Here is a 17,099-nt window from a genome sequence, read left to right on the forward strand (position 1 = left end):
TATAAACATTAAATTCACATGATTTCAGACTTAAAACAGTTACTGAAAGCAGTAGCTACTATTTTGAAATTTAAGACCTTTTTCTTATCAGATTACAAGTAAGGTCACAGGTACATTTCTACATATGGTATAGGATGCTAATCTTGCTCCAGAAGCTTTCTTCCAGAAATGCAGAGATTCTTTGCAAATAGTAAAATGTAATGTTCTTCTTAAAGCCCTTTATTTCATGTGTAGTCCCTATGCTCCTTAGAGGCTTCCTGACATCCAAATACGTAGAACACTAGGATTTAAAACTTCTGGGAGTAGCCTGAAAAGAAAGAGGATAGAGATTCTTGGGAAAACAGACAATATCCATGGCAGTGGACTAAATAAAGACTTAGGCTGCTTGTAATCCATTAAAATGAAACAAACTGCATGGCTTATTATTTACACAGAGTGACCCCTTTATGGTCACTCTCCATGTAAGTACAGAAATCCTCATTCTCAGTCTCCAAAATGAAAATTGAAAATGATAAATGAAAAGAGAAACTTCTGCAGTAAGATCACTACAGTCCTGGTTCAGCAAAGCTGTTTAAGATCCACACATTTTAAAAGTTTCAGCAGTACTGTACAGAAGTCCAAAGGTAAAACTCATTAAGCCACACTACTCTGGGTCAATAAGGCAAAGGAGCAGACAAGCCACCAACTCTTTAGTCTCCCACCCAGTTATTTGCTCACACTAGTTTTCAACCCAAGTTCCTGCATATATTCAAATGAAGGAAATTAATTCCAACTCAGGATTACGTAAAAAACCTCTGGGCTTTTAAAGCTGATACAAGTGACACTTGAAAACAATCAACATGTTAGGGTTTTTTGTCAACAGTCAGCATTAGAGCTTCTTTCAGAAGCAGTAATTCATTTCCATATGCCAACCTTGAGCCTAATGAGAGCATGTACCTGCGGTGCCTTAAGCTCCTCCAAGAGGAAAGCTGTGTGTAAGCAAGAAAGCAGCCTCCTTCTCCCTTTTGATCTTCCTGGCCACACCCCAAGATGCAGCCTGAGGAAACAAGCAGGCCTTATGGATACTCAAACTGCTGGAGACACAAACTGAGCCACAGAAGCAGGCCAGGAAAATTTCTTCACCACAGTGCTCAAAGAGGCAGGGCAGGAGCACTCCATTCCCAAGTGATCCTGAAGGTGCCAGAACTGAAGGAAATCAGCCAACAGTGCTCCCTTTTCCTCTGATCTCTTCTACAACTCATTTTGTAAATGCAGTCTCAAACCTAAACTTCCTAACACACCACAGAACTGACATGGAATATGCAACCTTGTGCACAGTGCACATGCACACATGCATACAGTCTCAAAAGGAAAAATGAATGTACAGAGTGCCAAATAATAACTTTATATTCTAAAGCAACCACTTATCTAAGCATTTTCTTGGTATTGAGAAAGACTTACCCCCAGCTGATATGTAAGTAGCTTAAGCACATGTGACCAAGCACTGGAGGCATCTAATTATTGTCAGTATTATCTCTACAGGCAGCCACAAATCTTAACTGACATGTCAAAGCCAAGTTTACTCTGATAGGATCAGAGAAATTAGCACATTCTCAGAGGCCACATGGGGTTCAATACAAGCAGAGGTGCCATTTCAAGAGGCAAGGTTTCTCCCTTTTACCAAATATCAACAACCTGTGCAAAAAATTAAGCTGACTCATCTTTGCTCCCAATGGCTCAAACCTGTATCCTATTACCCAGAGAAGCCCTCAAAGAGCTAAACCTGCAGATTAAGGCTGAGTCTGCACTGCAGCCTTACCCCATGACCACCAGGCTGCTGCAAGGCAGTGTACAAAGCACTCAGGTCTCATTAGTCCATGTTGTACACATGTGTGCCAGCCACTGGCCAAAGCCAAGACAATTTGGCTTTCTCCTGCCATGGTTCACATTTGGTTTGCTAAAGTGAGGTTTATGCACTCAACCTGCAAGTCTGAACCACAACTTTCAGCAGAGTGCAGTGCTAAGAACACACTCCTTTCTGGGACTTTGTTTACACCCACCACTGCAGCACTTGGAACAAACTGCTTTAGGAAGCTCCCTCTCAGCAAGCTGGTCTTTAACAATACTGTTCAAAATGCCTCCTCTTCCTCTCACACTGCACACAAACCCAGGTACACAGCACAGGGTGAGCTGGGTAGGAAGGCCTCTAGAAAGCAGCTACTTTCAAACAAAACACTGCAAGAGCCAGGTTCTTTTACTTCAGTACTGGTATAAGTCCTGGGAATGCAAGGAGTGCACAGGAGCTCCAGGAAACAGGGAGTTTTCAAACCCAGGGATGGCAGATTACAAACACCAACAAAAACTAGCCAGGGCATGTTTTGAAACTGTACAATGCTGACAGTATAAATATAAATAGTACTCCCTGTGGCACAGAACAACCTCCAAGGCTCCCTGCTTGTTCAATACCTGTGAAACTCACCACCAGGTCTCATGACATGAGCCAGTGCATAAAATATGGGGGTGTGGTGTGCAAGTACAGACAAAAAGTGGGCAGCTCTTGTTTCCAAAACAGAGCAGGAAGAGGATGCCAAAGAGGAGGATATTCAAGGTCAGGTTACAGACTGAGCACCTGGAACTTCAAAGCCGATCATCTAGTTTGAACTTAATCCTCATATTCTCACAATGACATCACCCAGTGACCAAAATTATCTGCTCCCCATTTAAAAGGCAGTAATGACAGCCTTTGTTTCCTGGCATTCAATGTACCTGCAAAGATTCAGCTGAAAAAGCTCAGTCTAGTGAGTACTACAGTTTCTGCAACACTGGTAGAACAGAATTTGGACACATGGCTTTGCTGTGTTGGATAAGAAAAGTCAAGAAGTGGTTAAACATCCTACTCTGAGTAGGGTCTAAATGTGCCTGTTCCACTCTGCTCCCTGCCAGGCTGAAGGACAGCATTTGTTTGAGTTAGCAGTTGTGCTACCAGAACGGGTAACAAAAGTTTATGCTTTGAAGTGCTGAGAAGCCTCCTGCTTCAGAATTAAGTCTGGTTCCATGGCAACACACAGACAAGGGTCCACAAAAGCATCAGCACCTCAAACATGACTGATGACTGGAGCTCTGCTGCACAGTACTTTAACCTAAGAATAAAAATCAACAAAGGCTTCAGTCAGCTTAGGTCTAAACAAACTGATTTTCTTAAGCTTTGCAAATAAGGCAGCCTTTCAAAGAATGTTTTCTGCCAATTCTTGATGTATTTTATTAGCCCACTTGTCTCATGCAAAAGAGAAATTGCACGAGGAAAGAGATACTAGCTGAAGCCATGTGCAGAACAGGTTATTTACAGCCAACTCCACTTGATGTCTAAAATTTCTTTCTAGAACAATTTATTTTAAATATATCAAACTTCAGATGTTATAACTTAAAAATTAGAAACATTATGAAGGCCTTACATAACTTTAAAAAAAGAACCCACTAGCAAACAGCTCAACTCCCCAAAGCAGATTAGTCCTCTTCCTTATTCCCCACTTCCCTGGGGTATCTGCATTTAGAACCTTATCATTCATACAAAGGCCACATTTAGAAACTGCTTTGGGTAGCCAATGCCATCATTTCAACAAGTGGGTGACACAATGGCAGATGTTTTTATTCCACACAAAAAATTCAGGTATTAAATATTAAAAAAGCAGTAACTGAGATTTGGAAAGACCAGAGAAGTCATACCAAGTGTTTGTAAATTATTTGTATTTTAAGCTTCATACCTTTAGAATGATCAATAAAATATTCCATCACTACTAAACTGCTTATGAATCTTCAGATGTCAAAGTTCTTTAACACAGGTATGGATTCTACCTATATTTATCTTTTTAGGTGACACAAGATTAAAGACCTTGGCCAAAATCACAAAAGATATCACTGGAGAAGCCACTGTTCAGAAGAAAAAAGACCTTGCTCAGAAATCCTTTTACTGTAACACAGAAGGAATGTTCCAACATTAAAGATGCTTCCATACACCATGAACATAACAGAGTAGGATGCAGAGCCTTAGACCCCAGCAATATTTGCCTATTTACTCATAACAGAAAAAATATGTTAATACTATCTAAATTAAGACACCAAGGCATTATATTTTTCAAAGTACAACATCAAAGAGGACCTTTCTCCTAAGATCTTACACAGTCCATTAAAATATATTTTACGGAAACATTACCTGGCGAAGAAGTTTGTAAAAGGTCCCAGTATTTTCCGTTTACTGTCCACGTCCGTCCCATGACAATACTGCTGCTGGCTCTGGTCAGTGCTGTCTCTAGAGGAATTCAGGGTAACATCTGAAAAGTGCGCCTCGTCAGTCTCGAGATTCACAATTGCACTTGAACTGCTTGTGACCACAAAGTCCAAAATGTCTTCGTTGCTAACTGATAAAGTTGTTGACAGCTCTGTGCTAAGACTAGACACGCTACAAACAGAGACGTCATCGCTCCTGTTGAGCGTTTTTGAGGTTGGGCTGTACAGTTTGACGGTGTCATAGCCCGTCCTGGGGAAGGTGGAGGACTTGCGCACGGCGTGCTCGTGCTCGGCGGCGGGCGCGCGCGGAGGCACGTACGGCGGCAGCGTGCACGCGCTCTGGAAAGCCCGCTCGGGCACCAGCTCGGGCTCCGACTGCTTTCTCTTCACATTCAGCACACTGCAGTGAACAGGCTCTGGATTTCCTATTTCTAGAGTTGGAATACCAGAATCCACTGATTTAAGGCTATGACAATCTTCTATGGACAGCAGGCCAGGTCCATACTCAGGCAATGAGAGATCTCTCGGCGTCCCAGAGTTCAGGTTTTGAAGGCCCTGGATAGTGCTGCTCACTCTTGCATCCACAATTCCCACGAAGGTCAAACCATTTAAAGAGTTGGATAAATTTGCATCAGTTGTCTTGGCCCAGCTGGTAACTGGTTAAAAAGAAAGAAAAGATTAGGAGTTTGCAGGAAGGTTGTGGTTTGTTCTCGACTGTTTGTTTTGTAGGGTTGGTTTTTTTTTCATGGTTGTTTCTTGGTTTGTTTTTTTAATGCACTCAGTCCTGTCCTAATTTAGGCTTTTAATTAAAAATTATTTGTCTTCTCTTGGACATGATTACTATCCCTTCCCCCAGCATGAACAACCAGGACAATGGCAACTTGAATTAGGCTTCTAGCAAATGCGAAGCATGAAAAGCTTTTCATAAGCAGTTTGTGTGCCCATGTTTGCTCCTTACACATCTCCTGGGAGTGAAGTTACATACTATAAAACCTGCAGTATTTTAATATTCCCTGTCAATACTGAGACAAATATATGAGATTTATTTTTATACAGTCATAAATTCATATTTGCTGATGTCAGAGAGCTACAAAACTTGTTTCCTTACACTTAGACCAGATTCATAATTGTTCATTTAAACAGAATTTCTCAGCATTCTTTTGCAAACTACAAAACTGATAATAAAATTGTTCCAGAAGAGAATGCATAATGTATCATTGTTGCATGAAGGAAGAGATGCAAACTCTGAGCAGCTATAAAGCTATCCATAGAGTCAATGTTTTGACAATATGCACAATGCACTTCATCAGTGCACGTTTAGTAGCAATGACATTTGCAAATACACTGAATTTCCTGCACTCAGGGACTGTGATCCTCCATCCACGCTGTCTCCCCAGGGGCTGCCAGCAGGCCAGTTAATCCAGTCAGTGCCCCAATTCCAGTCTGAATCTCAACGATCTGCAAAGCAAGGGCTGTCAAAAAGGAGCTACAGGTTGGAGGCACCGAACTTTAATACATCTGGGACACCAACAGGAATACTGCCCTGGCTTCCAGAACTGCTACTGACCCTTTAAACACTACATGAGCTATATAACACTATATATTACACAGATCTTTTTCCATATGAGTAGTAAATTGTCTACAGCTCCTCTGAAGTTTGCGATGCAATTACTCTGCAGCAGTTGGCAGAACAAATATGCACATATTGCTTCAATTTCTTCTCTCTGAAACACTCTGGGCTAAGTGTGAATGAGTGAAGAGCACTCATTCCATCTTGCAAACAGACTGCTTTCTAGACAGCTCCTGAATTCTGGTCTCCTGTTCTCTCTCAAGTAGAGCACTCAATTAAAGGTCCTGGTTGTTCTCTAGAAGGTCCTTCCCACAGTCTATTTTTAAAAAACAAATACACATGTACCTCAGAGGAAACCCCAAACTTGTTAATTTCCAACGTCGGTGAAAGGTGCTATCTCACAGCAGTTCTAAACCCCTGGTCAATGTCACCTGAGCCCTGCCAAACACCAGGGTTTGACACACAGTCCTTTCTTAGATCTGAGGACATCAATACAGTTTGGCATTGTGATACCAACAGGCAGTGAGTGAGAGAAAACTCATTTCAAACATATCTCACTGGTCCAAACAGAATTTTTTTTTTCCATAAGTTTTCAGTCATGTGGAAAGTTCAGGAATCCAACTGTACTTTGTATGCTACACTAAATCTTTAACTTACTACCCAAACAATATTTGCTAGCAGTTCAATCCACTCCTAAGTACAGGCAAAAGTCGAGGACAGACAGCCCTGGATTTTTCATCTTTTAGACCTCTTCAGAACGTTTTAACAACCAACTCTATGCTACCCATCCAAATCAATCAATATAACAGTTGCCTAATCCTCTGCCTAAGCAAGGTTTCAAGTGTATTGTTTTGACTAAAAAGCTTGTGAAGATGTGTGAAGTCTTCTCTTAAAAGAGTTGCTATAGCAACTTTTTTTTCATATTACCATGGTTTGAAAAGTTTACATCCCCTGCAATTAAAGTATGTTTTGAAATAGCTGACACACCAACTGTGTACATTATAAATTCTTTATTCACTAAATTAAAACTCCAAGGGCCAGCAAAAAAACAAACCCTAACCAGCAATTCTTGAATGCAGGCAACAAACTATACTCCAGGAGTCAACAGTAATAGTTCAAGCGTACAAATGAGACAGAACATGGAGCATTAGATGTAATTACTGTTGTATATACTGGAATCTCCTGTTCTCAGGCCTTCCTACTTGAATTCACTTATTTTTCTAACATAAGTCTGACTCTGTTCTTCTCCCTATGTTCACCTTTATTCCTCCATATACTTCACAGTGCTCTTCAAACCCAGAGCCCACCCCAGCCCCTTTTGTTACTCTAAAGCATATACACAGATACACTCCAGAACAGAGTAACCAAGGGGTTTGACTTACAAGAATTCAAACTTTGGAATGCATCTAGAAAGTGCAGTCCAGGAAAAAAACCACAAATGTAATCTGTCAGGAACAGCTTTGACGATGTTTGGGTAAACAGTACAAGCATGTTCCCATAATGAATTCCTCCCATGACTGCCTTTACTTCTGCTCAATGATTTTCCCAAGCAGCGGCCAGTCCTTAGCTTAATTGCACTGCTCTTCTCAACCAAGCTTACAAATGGTAAGCACTCAAGTGACCTTGGCAGAGGCAGTAACTACAGAGGCTCAAGAGGCCAAATACTGTAAACAAAAGAATTACAAAAAAATAAGAGTGAAAACAGCTTCTGTACCCGGTGTGGAATTTTGCTTTAACTTGACTTGGTATTCTTTCAAGCAATAAATGTAACAGGAAAAGATCCTTTAAGCGGGCAAGCAAGAAATGCAGAAGTATACAACACTACAGCTTGCTGGAGCAAATTATGCAACAGCAAGTTACAAAGGTTTTACACAGTTCAGCAAAACTGTGGGAGGCTTTGAAGTGTACCCATCAAGGGCTTTAAATGAAAACTTGAGATGCAGTCAGCTCTCAAGAACACACAGGAGAACTCCTTGATTCATTCTGAGTTAAGTTGTTGTAGGATTGTTTTTAAGGATGGAGTGATATTTATACTCTGTTTTAGCTGCCTCATTGGTAAGTGCAAAATCTGACAATTGATGTCAAATATTCTATCATGTACTCCAATGCTAACTTCTTTCCATAAAGCATTTATTAACATAACCATGTGGAAACATCATCTGAGTACCATACATTACTGAGAAGTAGTATGCAATTTTGTCTCCATGAGATTCATAATTCCCATTGTTTATTTAAATATATTACGATGGAAATGAAATCAATATTTGTAAAGTCTTAATATCCTATGTCTGATAGAGAACATGATCTCACAAGAGGGAACATCCCACAGGAAACAACAAGGAAAAGGGAGTTAGGAAAATACAGCCAAGGTCACAAGTGGCAATGAGAGAGCAGGTAGATGCTATTTACTCATTAACCCTTCCAACTGAAGTGCTAAGGAGCACATGATAAAGACAGTTTTGTAGCCAGGTTCAAAATTAACATCAGGACACAACTATTCACACAAAGGGCAGCTAACCTGTGCAACTCTGTCACAACACTGTGGATGCAAAAAATTTACATCTAAGTTTGGGAATACAAAATCACTGATGATTCCTAAGCAAAGCGAAACTCAGAGAGGCTCTAAACTGCAAATACCAGAACTTCAAGAAAACATCAACATACATCAGTTCTGCTTTCAGACCCTCCCCTAGGTACATTTTTTTCTGACAGGTGGAGTTTCCATCTGTCTCAGTAGGGCTGTCTGTACGGCCACACATTCCCCAGATTCTGATCACAGCATGCAAGAAGGCATGTTCTGACAATAACCAGAGGCTTTAAAACACATTTTGGCTTTGCATATCACTCAACCATACAGAGGGGACAAGTCATATTTGATTATAATTTCTCAGATCTACAATAAAATGGCTTTTTAACCCACTTTGATATCAAAGTTAAATATAACAGCAATGCCAAACCATTAGAGTAAAACAAAACCAGAAAGATGCAAACTCAAGGCCCGTTATTCCAAGTTTGCTGGGAGTTATGATGTAGTTTAGGCAAGCAACAAGGGTAAGACAATAATTTGCAAAAAAAGGCTTTATATTTTCCTGCCTCACAGGGATGAGAAGAGGAATGATTGCATACACAGCTCAGTTCTCTAAGAGTTAACATCACACATTACCTCTTCAACACTTACTTCTGCTAGGAGTTTTTCTCCAACTTTTAAGAACAAGGAATTTCTTCAATTACAAAGTTGCAACTTTTTTTCTTCTTAAAGATATTTTTTTTTAATTAATGACTTATATTCTCCATGCTTTTGTTATTATTTTGGTTGCATGTACCAAGAAACATATTGCTGTTATCAAGGGCAGCTTTGAGTGACCTTGGTGCATAAGAGCATCAAACTCAGTTTTGTTTATTAAAGATTTCTTTGTTCCATTTGTGTGCACGTTCTAACAGCCACAGCATTGCTAACAGTGAAGAACTCCTGAAAATAGAAAAAGTCTGCCCTTTAACTAAACATGGGATACTGTGATTAAGGTTACCTATAACAGTACTGCCGAAACATTACCGACAAAAAGAAACGGAAACTAGTGGGGATTTTTTTTTATTTTGTTTTAATTAAGATTACTATTATCTAACTCTCAGCTGGTGACCTTTTATAACTGTGAGCTTTACAAAGCTGGCTTCTGAGCGGAGTGCTCGGAGAGAAATCATAAGTAAGCCATTCCCCACTCTCCGACTCTTTCTGCTCCGTCAGACAGGCAACACAAACAAGTTACAGTGCTCTGCTAAAGCCTCTGCTCCAGGAGCGCTTTACAGGGCTTTACCCTCCCCGCACCATTGTTACTGAAAACTCTGTGAGCCACATTAAATTAGCAGCAACGTCAGAAGAACTTCAGCTGCTGTGAGATGCAGTTTTGTTTGGTCTTTGGGAAATGCTTGGGAAACCTCGACTAGAAGAGAGGCAGCGAGATGAAAGTTGCTTCCTTCTCACGGGCTCAACCCGACTCGCTCTGCGAAGGTTCCGAGCTAGCGGCCTTCGCTTACAAAACAACCCAAAGAAACTGAAACAATCGAAAAAAAAAAAAAAAGCCACAACCAAAGCCTTGAGGAAGCAGCGCTCACTCTTCTCTGCGGTCTTCAACCCACCCGGTGAACACTCCGAGGGCTCAGCCCACCTGCTCCTCGTAACTTTTTTACGTGGCCGGGTAAGTCAGCCCGGCAGGCAGCGCGGCCCCTCGGTGCTGAGGCTGCTCCCTCCCGCCCGCCCCGCTCGGCCCCGGGCTCTGCCCCTCGCACCAACAGGTACGGCCAGCACCCCCGGCACCGGCGAGCAGGAACGGCCCCGAGAGAGCCCGGACGCCTCACCGGGGTAGCGCTGCCCTCCGTCGCTCTCGTCACGCTGGGCCATGCCCGACGCGCCCCACAGCCGCTGCTGCGGGACTAGGAGGCGGCCGGCGGCTGCGGCGGGCACTCCATGTCGCTGCTCTCCGGTCCCCGCGGAGCAGCGCCAGGTTCAGCGCGGCTGAGGAGGAGCAGCAGCCCCTCGCCGGCGGCCCCCTCGGCGTGGCGCGGGGCCTCCCATGGCGGCGGCGTACACCTGGCTGCGGGACAGGTGCCGGGCTCCTCCGGCGATGCTCCAACCCCCGTAGCTCGGACTCCTCCCGCCCCGCCTCCGCTCCCCTTGCCCGGCGCGCCGGGGAAGCCCCGCCCGCCGGGGAAGGGAACGCCTGCGCGCAGGGGGGCGAGGGGCGGCCGCCGCTGGGCGCCATTTTGAATCACCTCAGCGCCCGTGGCGGGCTGGGTGGTGGTGCCTGCCTGGCTCGGCAGTGGGGGCGCCCGGGAGCGGGTGTGTGGCTTAGGTGCTGGTTCCGGGGAGCCCCCGGAGCGGAGAGAAACGGGGCTGTGGCTGAGAGCGCTCATTTCAAGGAGCCCCGGGCTCGGTGGGAGCCACGTTTTGGCTGCCAGGCGCTGCAGCCCGTCCCGTGTTACTGCCCGGGCCGGCTGGCGGCCCTGGCCGTGCCCAGGGGAGCAGGTGGGCGGGCAGCATTCGTGTAGGGGAAAACCAAACTTCAGTGGGTGTGGAAGTGTGGGCTGCGGAACGTGTGTAGGTATCGTGTGCAGGTGTGTCCCTAGCTCTGTGGAAATCTGGCAGTTATGTTCTGTAATGCCAAAAGTGGAAGCTCTAGGGTGGTAATTGCGATTTTCGCATTTTTATCTTTCCATTCTCTTCACCTTCGTCTCAAAGTGCGCCCTTTTGGGGGTGGAGCTGTGCACACCCTGCTCTACTCCCACACTGATTTCCGAGCAGTCACCACGTGACAGGAGCAGAGCTGTCGTGTTTCCTTATCAGCTGTGGAACTCTTCGCTGTTTTGTTTTCTGCAGAGGTCACATGTTTTGCACCTAGAGTCGTGATCGTGGCTCTAGAATGGTGGTAAGATAAAGCTGCTCCCATCTGAACCGAGGATTTAAGCACTCCCGTCACCTCACACCTCTCCTGTCAACACTGAAGCTGGAAGTGTGAGGGCAGCAGACACAAATATCTGAACTTGTGTTGGGACAGCTGGTTCGCTGTGAAGTGGTGCAAACCCATGATTGTTCAAGCTTTGATATGGGCAAGTTACACTGGAATGAATCATGAGAGGCTGAGGTAAACCTGTACAGAAGTACTTGCCACCATGACCCTGTTGACAACAATTCCATACTGTGAAGATAAGAATTAGATTGTTCTGAAACTGCTCTGAAAATCTACCATCAATCAAAAATTATACCTCTGCAGATAGTTTGTTTCTGTGACTGGATTAGTTCCTAGTCTGCTGTATTTCTAAGATGGGTATCAACATAAAATTATTTAAGATTGGCACTAATTTTTCCATATCTTCTTTTGAAAATGACTACTATCTCTGTAAGAGAGCTTCCATGTTAAATGTAAATAAATAAAGGTAAATAAAAGCAAACCAATTTGAGGCACTATAAACTTGTTTATATGCAAAAGATTTTTTGAGCTTATACTCTCACTAATTCCTTTTATTAAATTTTTTTCTTCTGTTTTTGAGAGTATGAATCAATTCTTCTGTTGGAACAACCAGAAGAGACTATTGTCATCATGATGTGTCATTGTACCTAGGTCAGTTGTTTGGTTCCTAGGGTAAATATAAGAATGGAAACAGTCAGGAACAACTCTCCAATTCTGCAGAGTGCCTGCACAGGAAATAATGATGCTCCCAGCTTAATATCATTTAGGCTGAAGAAACAATTAGAAAAATGTGCTGCAGAATCCTTCAGTGGTAAGCAGAGCATATGGGAAGTCACAGAAAATTGCAGCCTAGTCAATATAAAAGAACCACCCCTGTATTGTACATGAATGGCTGTGTAACTCCTAGGAAAGGGGAAGTGGCAATTCTGGTTGTCATGAGCTGTTACTAAAAGGTGTTTTGCATTAGCAGTTAGTATCAGTCCATTCATGCCCCCTCCATCCCAGGTAAGGTAAATTTCTGTTTGCAGTGTTGTGTATTATTACTTCTCTGTTTGGGGAAAGCTGAAGGGCTCACACTGTGACCAAGTACAATGTCACACACTAGCTGTGATGAAGTGTGGCCTGTGCTAATTACTGAAAGGAAACGGAACAGGTACTGCCAGGTACAGGAAGTACAAAAGCATAACTCAGCATAAAGGGGACCTTTAGCACCTTTATTTTGCAGCAGCTGTGCAAAATTTAAGTCCACACAGAAGGGCACACGGAAATCAATTCCTCCTGTTTAAACACGTGGGTTGTAAGTAAATCCTCAGAATGTGATAAGAAGTTAATTGTAGCACATAAAATCAGTGTGGTTATTATCAGTCTTTTGTCACTGATTCAGGGTCAAGTAAACCTGCAGCACACTTAATTTTATAAAAATTCATGGAATAAAATCATGTTTTGTTTAAGAGTGTCTTGCATGCAGCTGTTGTGTAGACATGAAATGTTACATAGAGCAGCCTCAAACTGGCAATTGATGTTCACCTAGTGGGCAAAAAAACTTCCACATGTCTATTAATAGCCTGGTGCTAGAGAATTTAATTTTTTGAAAAACATTCTGTTCAAAAGCTCTGTCATACAGGCTCATATTAATGCCAGTAGGGTTTGATATCCCAGGTTTATGGGTATTCTGCAAGAAAGCATGAAGAGTTTTTGCTCTCTTCTGTCTTGGTGATTTCTCTAAATATACAGCATATAATAAAAGTACACCAAATACCTGTCCTTCCTCTGTTTCAGTAGAGCCAAGGAACAGAACTGCAATTTTTTGTCATGCTTCTTATGCCTGTAGATGTGAGAAAGCATTCTCTGCTTAGGCTTTCAGTTCTGTTTTGAAGCTTCAGCAATTTTGTAATTGATACAACTTCAAATTTATTTTTTAAGAGCTAGATGAGAACATCTAGATTGAATTTTAATTCATCACAAGCCAAGTGTGATGCAAGCAGCTTTCAGAGGCAGCCAAACTGAGCTTCATTTGAATCCACTGTGCAGCTCCTCAAAGTCAGTAATTCTCTGCCATAAGCTAGAGGACAGGGGTTTTTTTTCTTTCTTTTAAAGAAAAGATTAGCACGTTGTGAATGTACAGCAGCCGTGCATCACTGTGAGCTGACCAGCAGCTCCTGCCTCCACTTGCCATCTCTGTGGCTGAAGGCAGTTCTGGCTCACCCAGGCCTGAGTGCAAGGGTACCAAGTGTGGCAGTGCTGGACACTCCCAGCTGTTATCCGTCAGAGACAGAGAAGCTCTCTCTGAAAAGCAAATGTTAGCAATACAGGAGACATTGCTCCTTTGCCTCCTTGCTTTACAGGATTACCTATAGGCACAGTGAAACGATCCATTCATGTTATATGGCACAAGAAAAGGAAACAATTAATATATTCAGGTTTCTACTGACTCATAGCAATGAAAAGGGTAATAATTCTGTGAAAAATTCAATACCTTGGAAGCAAATGGTGATGCTTTTGAGGAATAAATATTATGCTCTTTACTTCAGATTAATCAATTGAACAAAATAATTTTGTTCACACAAAACTATTTTCACCTGTATTTGATAGCACAGCCACCATCTGCATGGGTATTCCTACTAGAGGTGGACTCTCTGTACACCAGGCCATTCCAATAGGTTTGGGGTGAATCGGGACCAGCTGGAGAACATTTCATTATCCCAAAAGGCTGCCTCTTCCTATAGGAACTTAGGCCTGATAAAGGATGAGGAAGCTTGATCCATAGCTACCATCACTTCTGTTACCACTGGGTAAGAACAGACTGAGATGGTTTTCCTCCATGAGACAGCAAGAAAGTGAAGAGCAGGAAAGACAGGGGAAAGTGTGTGAGACTCCCCAGCATGTTTGAACTGATATTACTGAGACACGATGCGTGACAGGATTGTTTCTATCGCTGTCTACAAGCTGTTTGGGAAAGACAACATGAGTAATAAGGTGTGAAGGAGTAAAACTATATCAACTAAAAACATTACTCCTTGCATAATATCTCAGAATTGCAGAATCCTGAGTGCCCATAAATAATCACTCACTAAGCCTCCAGATCTTCATTCATCACTAAATCATTCCAGAGAAGGAAACATAGTTGTTATTATGCACAGCTGCATAATGCAAAGCTGGAGTTCTATAACATTTATTCTCTTAAGCAAGCACTACTTAAATTACATTTCCAAAAGATAACACATCTATTCTGGAGCAGTTACCAACATGGCAACATCTATTGGAACTCACTACAAATAAAAAAATAAAGTACTGGACTAAAAATCAATTGTTGTCTAGACCTAGTAGGGATGAAGGAAACTAAGTAACATTCACTTTGGGCAGGTAACAGATTATTATGCCTCCATGGAACTACAGTGATTCAAGGAATTTAAATTTTTTGCACTGAATACAATAACAGGAAAAATGGTGGAAAAATATTTAAAACCCATGAATGACAACTTAGACTTCCTGAAGAAGACTTTGTTGTCAAATAGATGAAGGTTCCAGAGGCAAATGATTGAGGGCTAGAACTCCATTGCAAAGTGAAGACCCTTAGAAGCCAAATAGCAATGAAAAAATTAGAAGTTATGAAATATAAGAAAAAAAGTAAAAAGGCAAAATCCTACTAAAAGGGTATTGGAAACATAAAGGATGTCCTCAATATTTATTATTGCACAAATAAAGTAACGGCACAAATGAAAAATTCAACACCAGTTTCTGTCCCGTATCTGTAAGGGATCAGGCTGGCCCATCATAGCAGGTAGAGATTAATGAGGCAAATTATTCTTCGGACAGTAGGCCTAAACAACACACAAGTTGTAGTTTTTTTCAAACATAAATTGGGGATGAATGAAGGAAAAAACTATTCAAGTTTGTGGGTCATTACATAATTTCTGACACATTTGTCTAATATGTTCCTAAAAATCTCTAGCAGTGGAAGTGGCATCCCTTTTCTTAGGCAGTGATTATGTATTTGCTTTCAGTACTGCTACTGTACTGTACTTTCTTTGCTTGAGCATTTCCATGGCTACCAACAGGAAAGCAGAGATGAATCTGAAAATGTACTCATCTATACAACAGTATTTTTACTGCTTAAAAGTAAAAATGGTTTTAGAAGAAATTCAAGAGTTTGAATGTTCTCAGTTTTATGAGACAAGGAGAGTTGCTGCTTCTCCCGTGTCTCTGTTTGCTTGCAGTGAGTAAAATAAGGCCTGTGCAGAAATGATTGCAGTTAACCCTTCATCAGCAAATCCCAAAATCTTTACATGACAAGCAGTTGTAGCACTTTAAATGGCTGTTACTGCTGTTAACAGAGGGACAGAGACTTTGTACTGCTTTTGCAGCCCCTGGTTCTTGGATTAGCTGCAAATGCAGTAATGGCAGACCCTGTTCTTCCAGAACCATTTGCCCTAGGAGAAGGCTGTCAGGCAGAAGGCAGTGCCCATGGCAGCCTCTCAGCTCAGCCTCTGTCCTCACTGTTTACAGGTGAAGTTGTTATACACATACAAAGTAGGGCAGGGACACCAGTGTTGTCACTCAGTGACTTTCTCAGCAGCATACTGGCCCACTGTCAGCTCTGGCAGCTGTTTTTTCCTGTTCATCCCATTATCATCCCATTGGAGCAGAGGTAGGCCATAAAATTTATTAAGCATTTGCATGTAATACTACATTTTGAGAGGAACTTGAACAATGGAACAGAAGTCTTACAGTAGAAAGCTAAAATGTTTCAGTAAAGACTCCTTTGTCCCAAACCTCTGGAGTCTTTTTGCTATTAGTTTCACAGGTAATAAAAGAAAATTATGTGAGATGCTGTATGTGGAAGGTAATGACTAATTCATTGGGGATAATACTTAACTATGCTGGTCCTGGCAGGGAAAGAATGAGTTACTGTGAAGGAATCCTGGCTTTCCAGAAGGTTCACTGCCTTCCTTTGTATTTTCACATCAGACACTCCCATGAAGGCACAGTGTGACAGGCATTTACAGCCAGCCTGTCCTACCATTGATGGATGCACTTGCTCTAGGACTATACAGTGGCAGTTTTTGCATGACAGAAGCATTGTTTACACTGGAAACTAATTCTTTACTATATGTGTGTTTAATATTAATTCAGATACAGGAATTGAAAAACCTGACTGACAAAATGTAGTTCTTTTATCAAGTATCTTCTATAAATGCAATGAAAATATACTACTTCTGCTGTATTTAAGAAATAATTGAAAATAACATATGCCTTTTAAAGTTTCAACTACCAATACAAAAGTATTCACTCAAGGACCTTACAGAGGCACTTCCATTATTTCCCAGTGTGTGTTTCCATTTTGTTTTCACTGAACTTCTAATTCAGCAGAATTCATTCTGCATAGAATTCCAGGTTACTTTGCCTGCAGACTTACAGCACCAAAATGCACAAGGCTCCACCAAGTAGAATGTGAGCTGTTGGGGATTTTTTTCCTTTCTCTGAAAGGAGGTGCAGTCATGGAATTAGTGAGATACCGGTTACTTGATGGTTGAACACAAGTTAAAAGCAGAAATAGAAATCTGCTGGGTTATATCCCGTATTACATACAAGTTCTGTAACTATTATGTGAGAGAGGGTCTAGGTTTGCTTGGGTTTGATTTTTTTTAAAAGTCTCATGTTTTCTAAACATGAATTACAGCAATGAAAAGGACTCCCAAATTAAGTATGTCATGCCATTTGTTCAGAATATTTAATGCTTAACTGCATGTTGTATTTATATTATACACCTTAGGTGTAGAAAATGAAGACGCACACACACACCG

The 17,099-nt window shown here is 42.0% G+C and overlaps 1 protein-coding gene across 1 annotated transcript in view; it reads right to left on the reverse strand.

Moving 5' to 3' along the window:
- The window catches only part of TBC1D14 (TBC1 domain family member 14), a 61,366-nt gene extending 50,908 nt beyond the window's left edge, over positions 1-10,458 (reverse strand). The window contains exons 1-2 of the mRNA XM_074541715.1: positions 10,187-10,458; positions 4,190-4,919 (exon numbers count right to left, since the gene is read on the reverse strand). Coding sequence (XP_074397816.1) covers positions 4,190-4,919; positions 10,187-10,229 — 773 coding nt within the window. The 5' untranslated portion in view covers positions 10,230-10,458. The remainder of the gene's footprint in view (positions 1-4,189; positions 4,920-10,186) is intronic.
- Positions 10,459-17,099: the final 6,641 nt, after the last annotated feature.

This window comes from Zonotrichia albicollis, chromosome 5 (genome assembly GCF_047830755.1).
Source record: "Zonotrichia albicollis isolate bZonAlb1 chromosome 5, bZonAlb1.hap1, whole genome shotgun sequence".
Taxonomy (NCBI): domain Eukaryota; kingdom Metazoa; phylum Chordata; class Aves; order Passeriformes; family Passerellidae; genus Zonotrichia; species Zonotrichia albicollis.